General features: G+C 54.7%; 1 protein-coding gene across 1 annotated transcript; it reads right to left on the bottom strand.

The window, feature by feature from the left end:
- Window positions 1-179: 179 nt before the first annotated feature.
- On the bottom strand, window positions 180-9,488 carry LCMT2 (leucine carboxyl methyltransferase 2). The gene is made up of 11 exons (XM_044428154.1): window positions 9,199-9,488; window positions 8,993-9,074; window positions 8,720-8,903; window positions 7,963-8,119; window positions 6,869-7,058; window positions 6,635-6,742; window positions 4,575-4,677; window positions 3,200-3,457; window positions 2,861-3,091; window positions 2,241-2,338; window positions 180-1,325 (listed from the first exon to the last, which is right to left on the bottom strand). The coding sequence occupies exons 1-11, from the start codon at window positions 9,486-9,488 to the stop codon at window positions 1,134-1,136; spliced, it is 1,893 nt and encodes a 630-aa protein (XP_044284089.1). The 3' UTR covers window positions 180-1,133.
- Window positions 9,489-9,785: the final 297 nt, after the last annotated feature.

Below are 9,785 nucleotides of genomic sequence, written 5' to 3'. Positions count from 1 at the left end.
TTTTTTGTATTTTTATATTTAATGGTAATTTATTATGTTCTATTGTATTTCAATGTATTTTATCATGTTGTAAGCCGCCCCGAGGTTTCGGCAAGGGGTGGCATAGAAATGTTATAATAATAATAATAATAATAATAATAATAATAATAATACCACCACCACCACCACCACCACCACCACCATTCCGGACCTTATGTATTCTGGAAGGACGTCTGAGGAATTAAGGCAGATTGTAGGGACCTTACTGACAAAGTGAAGATCGGCAAGTCACCTGGTCCAGACAGTATCCAACCTAGCTATCTAAGAACTCAAACATGACATTGCTGACCTTCTTACTAAAATATTTATTAGGTTTCTGTCCTGCTCGTTGGCTAAACTGGCTCTCTTAATACAATTCCTCCGAGAGGAATTGCTTCAGCACCTGAGGTGTCCTCGGGAGGCTGCCAGGCCCAATGCCACCATTTCACTGCAGCTTGGTTTTTCCACTGGCTCCTTCGTCTGAAAAGGTATTTCACCCTCCACAGGCTGTGGAGCCTTCCATTGTGTGGGCAAACCCTCCATCTTGTCTGGTTCAGCCAAGAAGAGGGACAAATGGTACCTCAGAACAGCAACACCAACTAATGTGTGGCTGTTGCACGACGAGGCCTGTGGCCAAGACCGAACCCGCCTACATGTCTGTAGAATCTGCCACCTGGCTCACCTGCAGGTTTCTTTCAGAGCTGCAGCTGGACCTGCCAGGACAAGAACGTTCAAGTGGTTCAGACCACAGGACTTTGCGGCATCAGCAGCAAAGAGCACAGAACGAGGAGTCCAGCCCAGCTTCCCCCACCTTTGCTTGGACACAGACAGCTCACAGGCAGCCTTCACTGACCATTCTTTCCAGCTGACTGGAACCTGCCCTGCACTGTAAGAAGTGGCTTTGAAACACTAGATAAGCTGGCCGACTTGTATTCGTGCACATGAGGAGGCTTCCTCCTTGTAAGGAAACCTAGACTCAGCTCATTGCTTCTCTCGGGAGTCCAAAAAAGCTTGAGTCCATGGCCAGGGCGCTGCACCCTCCCATTCCAACGCTCTGCGATGCCCACACACTTCACAATGCACTGAGCAAGAGAGGGAGAGAACAGACCGGTCACTTACCTAGGAGTGAGCTGGGGGCGGGTCTCAACTCTGTGCCACTGGAAGCCACATTGTGCTGGCCTCAGAAACAAGATGGTGCCCAGCGGCTGCTCAAAGGTTCCCAGGCCACCCGCAATCAGAACGCCACCTTGCCAGCCACAGGCACTGTGGGAATGACGGCCGGCCGGGACGTGGCCTTCCACAGGAATCTGAGACGGTGGAGCAGAAGGACAGCCTCAGCGATTGGGTGGTATAAAGTTGCTTATACAGATAAATGGATACATGAAGGTGCACACTAGTGGCAACCAGGCACAGGGTATTTGAAGTCAGGTTGCAAATCTTGTCCTGACAGAGCAGGCCTAGAGGAGGAGGTGCTAGAGCTGTAGGTCGGTAGAAGATGTAGGGGAAAGAGGAAAAATGCACCGTCCACCCTGATCCCCAGCCATGCCGGGGGGACTAGGGACTGGTTTAGAAAGCAGAGGCCAGAAAAGCATGCAAGGGGAAGGCTCCGCTAGGCTTTGCATCAGTGGAGAGGCTGGGGAGGCACAGCATGGGCAGGGTAAGGCCCAGCTCAGTAAGAGCAGCCAAAAGCACCCGCCTGTGCGGACCACGGTGTGCCCACTGGTCAGAGAGCAGTGCCAGTCGCTCGGGCTCAAAGCCAGACTCGGCTAGCCTGGTGCCACAGTCAGCGGTTCCACTCAGATCAGAGGCACAGGAGGCAAGGCCTGCGTACACTCAGACAAGGGAGCCTGGCAATTGCCAGCCACCTTCAGGCAACATGGCTGAGTTACTCACTCTCTCGCAGCTTAGCCTACCTCACAGGGCTGTTGTGAGGATGAAATGGGTACAGGAAGCTCCAAGTGCAAGGCCCCAAGCACTCCGAGGGAGAGCAAGATGAAGTGTAACAACACACCAGCTCTACCATCTGCTCACACATGGAACCGTAGCAGCAGTAATTATTACTCCTGTCTTAAGGGACAGAGACTTCAAAAACATCCATTGGCTCCATCTCCTGCCTTTCCACGCTCTGCCCAGAGAAAGATGTTTTGGGGATTCTGGAACTGGCTTGAATGATAAGCCCGCAGACAAGGCCAAGGCAGAGCTCGGCCTTCCTTATCCCATACCTGTCGACCACAGAGCTCTTCCAAGTGCAGGAAGCACCAATCTGCCAGTACAGACTGCCCAGTGCTGCAGCCACCATAGACAAACAGGTACGCCTCACCTGGAAGGGGAGCAAGAAGTCAGCCTCCACCATCTTCCCTGGAACCTCTGCCCTCCTCCTAGGCAGCCATAATACCATCCACGCCCTGCTGGAGCACTGATGGTAAAGCTGAAAGGAACCCACCCTTCCAACTTAAAGATCTCTCCCTTGTTTTGCCCTTGAACAGCTGCAAATTTTTCTCTCGGGAATTTGGCATCTCTGCCCAACTGTTAGCCTGCTTGGGACAAAGACACAAGACTTCCAAGGGCTGATGAATGCTATCACTCTGCAGATTTCCAGGAGTTTGGTTTGGCAAGTGGGACCTCTTCTGTGCTACAGACAATTCCAACGAGAAGGGGTGGATTTAATTTCATCCAACCCCTCCTTCATTACGCAGCCCTTCTTCTAGGAAGAGAACAGCACCAGGTGACTTCTAAGAAGTCTCTCACAAGGCATCAAATGAGCCCAGGCGGATCAAGCTACAGAGATGAAATGCCATGAACTGCTGTCGTCACCTTCAAATGCCCAAAGCCTTGTTTCTACCTTGGTACATAATTTCTGTTGCCGTATGTCGCCAGCGGGGCAGAACCAGGTCCTTGGCAGGTGGCAGTGGAGTGAGCTCTATTATGGGACTTCCAAGGGCCAACGACCCAGCAGCCTCCAGCACTCTCAAACGACAGAGAGCCATGGCGGGGTTCACCGGAGACTTGCGTCCGCCTAACACCACAGCCCAGCCTGCCTGCAGAAATGTCACCGTGTGGAACAGACGTGCATCTGGAAGGTGGAGAGAGAGACAGCGCTCAAACAGCTTCTGCACACGCAAGGCTGCCTGCACCCTCCCCTCCCCTCCCCTCCCCTCCCTCCTGGTCCAGTCCAGCTTACCCCAGGCTTCCCCAGACTTGGCCAGACAAACACTGCCACTTCTCCAGGAATCCTTGTCCTTGAACAGGACGTGCAGCTCTGTCAGGCGACCATGACGTCCACCATGGTCCCCAAAACCTCCTGTGGTGAGGACCATGTGAGGGGCAAGGAGCACAGAGCGATGGCCGTACCGCCTCAGGCTGGCCCCTCCCGAGTCTGTGCCACAGGCCACAGCAGCAATCGTTCCGGCAAAGCAGGGCATCCCACCAGTCAGCTGGGCTACACGCCAGGGAGGAAAGAGCATTGGCCACGTCACTGGCAGCACAAGCAGCCCCCGCCTAACCCTAACCCTGGGCAACCTGGGAAGCCAGCCGCTGGGCTTGGTGAACGGCAGAGAAACAGAGGACGTCTGTCGCACATACACATGCAGGCATGCCCACACACGTGCGCCTCAGGACAAACAAGCTCCTGGCAGGAATCCGCTGAAAGGTGGAAAAGGAGCCCACGCCAGCCTTGGTTGCCGCACACACAACCACCAGCACCGGCACTTTTGCAGTTTCCCTCCATGTTGGGCATTCAGTCATAAGCAAAGAATTCAGCTGCACCGAAGACACACCCTTGGACAACACATGTGCCTCTAGCTGTTGCAGGCAGCACCCCGAGGCCTGGTTCCTGGGTCACCTCTTGACTCGACCAGCTGCTCCAAGGCACTGGCATTCAGCGTGGCGGGAAGTGGTTCACAGCTTGAGTCAGGCAAACAAGTCAGCAAGAGGGTTGGGGACAGCCATCAATGCGCTCTTTGTCCTTCGGCTGCCTCCCTAATTTGATCCCAGATCACCTTTGGAAGGTGACAGCATGACACAAAACAGAGAAAGCCACTCATGCTGAGCCAAGCCCTTGGCCCTCTAGCCAGTACTGCCAACATGGCGCCCACAGCAGCGGCTCTCCCTCCAGGGCCTCCGACGGGGAAGGCTGCCGCCCGTTCTCTGCATGCGCTCTGTCCTAAGCACACTCTGCACGAGCATCTGTGCCATTAAACGGTGATACACTGGGAAATGCAAGTATTCTGCATATATGCCAAGAAAAACCCAAGCCCGTAAACAGAGCGTAGAACTAATACATAAAATATTTCTTACGCCTATATGCAAAGTAAGCCATTGATATTCCCACATCACAGACAAGGAGGTTAGCAAAAGAAACCCGCTCTAGGGCTTTTAAACCCACAGTCCAGGTTCTCACAATTGCAGCATTTCAAAGGTCTACAATTCAAGGCAGAAGCACAGACTAGGGAGCACCAGATCTGCCGCCACCCCGGATGGCGAGGGGCAAAAGCCATCCATCACTGAGGCTTTCCTGGCCACACCAACCAACACTGGGAGCAAGAGCCTCACTGCACCTTTGTCCTTCATGCCGGGAAACACAGGAGGGGTCGAAGACAGCGCCTCTCCGTCTTTCACTGCGACAAGGATGAAATAATGGGAGCATTTCAGGTGCCATTCCTGCAAGCGAAAAGGCAAAACAAGACAGAGCACAAGAGGAAAAGCATCTTGTTTTCTGTTCTCCAAATTTCCCAGCCACACCCCATTAGCTGGCGTAAAATTCCCATAACCACAAACAAATAAGCAAGCTCACAAAAGGGACTCTCCTGCACATTTTTAACTATCATGCTAAAGCCTAAATTTCCAAACCAGCAACAAAAAATGGAAATGCGGGTTAATTAGATGTTTTTCTTCTACCAAGGATACTGACAGCGGCTGATTTTGTCCCTCCTCCATCATACCTCTCAGCTTCCTTGCTGGCTGCAGATGGTGGGTGGTGGGGCTTTCCCTCCATGGCCAGCGCAAAAAGATAATGAGCTGATGGAGCGTAATCTATTCCTCCTATGCCAGCCTATCCTTTGGCCTACAGATGCCTTCAGTCAAGCTGTTAAATACAAGATTCTCTCTCTTTCCTTTTGTCCCATGCTCAGTTCTAAACAGCAAAACCCCCAAAGTTACACTCTTGTCTTGCAAACATGGACTTGGTGCTTATGCAGGGAAGGGAATAGCTTCTTCTGGTTCATATTCCATGCAGATCACCATGAAACAAAAAACAGCTACTGTTCATAAATGCCCATATGTGGCATTTATTAGCCTAAGCTCTCCGTACCTCATTCATGGAGGGTTCAATCAGAAAGTGAGGCAAGCATCTGAGAACCCTGGCTCTGGAGGAGACCCTTCAGGCCCTCTGGTTGCCTAGGGTGCTAAATGAGACGCCCAGCTGAGAGCATCTCGCGCCAGTCTGAAAAGAACCACACTGTCTGCCAGCAAGCTACTAACCCAGCTCCAAGGTGCATGTGCGGGCATGGACCTCGTCACCCCGTGCAGCACCTTCTCCCAGGGAGGATGTGCCTGCCTGGGTGTTAAGACGGAAGGGCAGTGCCCTCTGGACCGCGTCACATTGGCACGGAGTTCGCCACACAGCTTTCCGGAGAAAAGACCTTGTCAGCAAAAGCACTCAGGGTGCCCCCAAAGCACAGATAGCTAGACTTGAGTCTCGCGAGCTTTCAGTGCCAACCAAAGACCTCATCATGCAGACTCCTGCCCAGATTTCCTCTCTTTCATGGAACTACAGCACAGAAGCTATACTTGTCTGTTAGTACTCTCCCTTGTTTATGCTTTTTTGGCAATACTAGAATATTTTTCTGTTTCATTATTTCCATCTTTTTTCAGAGTTATCTTATAATGAAAACCAGATAAACAAAGTCCCTGCCCAGACCAGGAAATGCAGAGATTTGTGTCTCCCACAGACAGCTGTCCAGTCTGTTCTCACTATCTGAGGATCATGCTAACCGTTTTATCAACCACAACTTGAGCAGAGCAGCATTTATAATAGCCTGGTTTTCCATGTCTTTCTAAGGAAGCTTTAGCTGCTGAATTATCCCACAGTTCTCATACCAGAGAGCTGGCCACCAGAGAGAAACATAGAAACAGAGCGAGGCAGAAGGGGCCTCCCAGGCCATCTAGTCTGACCTCCGGCACCAACCAGCTCCACTCACGACATGCCCACCATGTGCGTGTCCAGCCTATCTTTGAACACCCGCACCGACGGGGCCTCAACGACCTCTCATGGAAGCCCGTTCCACACCCTCGAGGTCCTGACTGTCAGGAAGTGCTTCCTGGCATCCAAATGGAACCTTGGCTCCCTGAACTTTGCTCCACTGGAGCATGTCCTGCCTTCCTCTGCAGGGGAGAACAGGTGTCTACCCATCTCCATGTGACACCCCCTCACATACCTGAGAGAGAACAGAGACCTGTCTAGACCACCCGCACTGAGTCCCATGTGGAAGCAGGAAGGCTTGTGGGAGCCAGTGGAGGCTGGGTGCTGCAGAGGGGCACATGCTGAATGAATGCCGCTGCTCCCAGCTGCAGCAGGGGCAGAAGACTCTGGGTACCAGCAAGGACACAAGCAGCCTACCTCAAATTCATCAAAGGGCTCCAGGCCTTGGATCCTCTGCTGCTCATCATGAGGGACGAAGCATCTGTAAAATTCATTCATGTCCATGATGCTGCATTCAGTCCAGCCCTAAACAGAATGCCAGAGTACTGTCCTCCCAGCACACTCAAGCACGGGCAGCTGCCTTCCACTGCCTCATCTCCCCAGCCGCTTTCTTCCATTCCCGCCCCACCCCAGTCCAAGTTCCATGCCTACCCTCTGGAGGAAGCGCATCTGCTGAGCCTCGCAGTTGGGGTAGCAGGCTAGGGAACGGAGCTGGGACTTGAGCCGCCTGAAGTGATTCTGCATGATGCGTCCGAAAGGGTCCTCTGGATGGATCTGTTCGTACAAGACGAACCAGGCCTGTAGGAAGTGCTGGGCCGCCCATTCAATCAGAGCATCTGACCTGAGGCACAAAAGCAGGGAAGGAGGCATGTCAGTGCCTGGTTCGAAGTCCAGACGCACACAGGGGGCCAAGGAGCGCCTGGAGGAGTCCTGCAGCCGCCAAGCCAAGCCAAGCCACAACCAGCACTTGCGAAGGGAGGCATTGTGTGGCGACAGCACTCAAGACAGCTCCCTCTTGCCCTTCTTTAGCACACAGGTTCACAATTCAGTTTTAAGAGCTAGGCAGAATGTCTCTTAGGCTTGGGAACAACGTCCACAAGCTGGCTGACTCTGGATTCAAAAGAATTCAGTGGCATGGGAACTGGTCTTAACTGGGTGAAGCAGCAGGCAAGAGATCCATGACAGGCAGGCAAAAGGAACTATTTCTAGTTCTCCTGGCACAAACTCAACAGAGAAATTGGCTGCCACAAGTACCACTGGGTTAGATTACTTTAAAGGGGGGAAAAGGCAAATCTGCTGAGGAAGGAAAAGGAGAGAAGACTGCTCAACAGCTATGACACTCAGCCCAACCCTATTAAGGTCAGACCTGCTGAAATGTTATGCCAAAACTATGCAGTAGCCTCTCAGTCCACACATTATTATGGGAACCATAGAACAGTAAAGTTGGAAGGGGCCCAAAGGCCATTAGGTCCAATCTCTGCTGTTGCAAGACACTAAGTTACACCATCCCATTCAGGTGACTATCCAGACGCTGTTTGAATGTTTCTAGCAAGGGAGAGGCCACAAGTTCCCCAGGCAACAGGTTCCATCTAACTGTTCTGCATTTTGTTCTATGATAACAAACCAAGTTGTATTTGCAATTACCTTAAGTATCTATTTTGTTACACTGGCCACTGGCTGTTATTTGACAATGTTTGCCTGCTCAAATAGCCAGAAGTACCGATGGAAAGTAGCATGCCACAAACCTTTCCACCTCCATGTAGGTGAGCACAACTTCTCCCAGAAGTATTGTGGGAGCTCTGGGGTCCATGCCTGCCACAAGCAAAACTTCTTCCAGCCTTGGCAGATCAGACAGGTCCACTCCCAAAAGTCTGTAATCCTCTCCTGAACACTTGACCTCCCCTGGAACAGAGGCAGAACAATCATTCTTCATCACAGTCGCCTCTCAGAAGGCAGATGCAGACACACTGCTCTTTGCATCAGGCCTGGGGCCCTCCCTGCTGCAAGGGGGCGAAAGGAAGTCTTGTGCTACCTGGCAAGGGATGCTGCGAGCTGGGGAGAGAAAAACCATCTGTGTGCACATGTGTGTGAATAAAAGAAGGCGCCACATGCACTTGCAAGACTGCTTCTGTTAACGTTAGCTATCCTGCCCTACCTTTGCCTCTAGGCCTACATTACTGCCTATCCCCTTGACTGGAATGGCCAGGGATCCAGGCTCATACGCTAAGTCAACCATATCTATCAATTTTACCATTCTGTACTCTAAAACAGCCACTAATCCTAGCCACTACTCAGAACTGTCTCTCAGTGCAAGAGCGAGGCAGGCTGTGTCACAGCGCTCCACATTCACATCCCACTCGTGCCTCCTCTTGGATCAAGCGATACTTATGCCACCCAGAGGCCACGGGACCAAGACACCAGAAAGCAACTAGGCCAGCAAAAGCCTCCGGGCCTGCCAAGCCTTGAGAGCCGCCCGCCCGCCCGCCCGCCCCTTCACCGTACCAGGCCCCTCCGCGAAAGTGCTGCTCCCCGCCAAGGCAGCCAGCTCCTCCAGTTCGTTGATCAACGCAGCTTTGCGGGCGGCCACTTCCGGGAAGTCAATCTCAAAGAAAACCGCTCGGCCCAGGAGACCTTCACTCTTGAGGCAGAAGTAGAGCGAATCGAGGCCGGCACCCAAGGAGACAATCTGCGGGGGCGCCGACAGCGTCAGCACCGCGGGCCCCGGCCGGGCAGAAGCGGGTTGCTGTGCCCCGGCGCCCCTTCCCCAGGCCTCACCTGCCTCCCGGGGTGCCCCCGCGTGCGCAGCAGGAACGCTCGGACGCAGTGCTCCACGGCGCGGGCCCGGACGTGGTAGCCCCTGCGGAGGCGAAGAACGGGCTGAGCGGGCCAGGCGCCGGCTTCGGCAGACGCCCCGCTCCTCTGCCCGCCCGGGAGCCCCGCCCGCCCCGCCCCGCCGCGCGCGGGGCCGTCCTCCGGCTCACCGGTGGATGGCCGGGGCGCGGCGGCCGGCCCCGGGCACGAGCTGCAGCACGAAGCGGTCCGGCGTGTAGCCCCACGCGGCCGCCGACCGCTTGCTGGCGGCGCTGCTGTCCCCGGTGCTCCGCACCTGCCGGGCGGAGGAGCGCGGGCCGCGAGCGCGGATGCGCGGAGAGCCCGCGCCCGCAGGATCGCGCCCAGCGGCCTCGCGCCCCAGCCCGGGGCTCCCGGCCGCCGCCGCCCCCCGCCGCCCCGCCGGACCCATGAGCGCTGCGGACGCCGCTCCAGGCAGCATGGCGGACGTGCCGAGGGAACTGACCCACGTGCCCGGTCCAGGACCAATCCGCGGCCGCCGTTCGCCTGACGGTCATAGAGGGCGGGCGGGCAGGGGGTCGCTCTGCGCCACGCCTCATCCCGCCTCTATGGCCGGCCCTCCTGGTCGCCACGCCCCTTGGCTCCCCGCGGCAGCACGTCCGGCGCTTCCCGTCCCGGGCGCGATGCACGTCTCGGTCGGGGACGCGCTTCCTCCTCCTCCTCTTCCTCCCCCTCCTCCTCTTCCTCGTCCTTCCGCCCAAAGTTGCTGGCTTAGTAC

Source organism: Varanus komodoensis, unplaced genomic scaffold (genome assembly GCF_004798865.1).
Source record: "Varanus komodoensis strain SLA01 unplaced genomic scaffold, ASM479886v1 scaffold192, whole genome shotgun sequence".
NCBI classification, from domain to species: Eukaryota; Metazoa; Chordata; class Lepidosauria; order Squamata; family Varanidae; genus Varanus; species Varanus komodoensis.
This window is presented reverse-complemented; position numbering and strand designations above follow the sequence as displayed.

What these genes read in the sequence shown, in the direction of transcription:
- LCMT2 (XM_044428154.1), bottom strand. Translation starts at nt 9,488, where the DNA reads ATGCTGCCTGGAGCGGCGTCCGCAGCGCTCATGGGTCCGGCGGGGCGG. An exon ending in CACTTTCGCGGAGGGGCCTG is followed by an intron (nt 8,120 to 8,719) that starts GTACGGTGAAGG and finishes CCTCTGTTCCAG; the next exon opens with GGGAGGTCAAGTGTTCAGGA. An exon ending in AGATGCGCTTCCTCCAGAGG is followed by an intron (nt 6,743 to 6,868) that starts GTAGGCATGGAA and finishes CATTCTGTTTAG; the next exon opens with GGCTGGACTGAATGCAGCAT.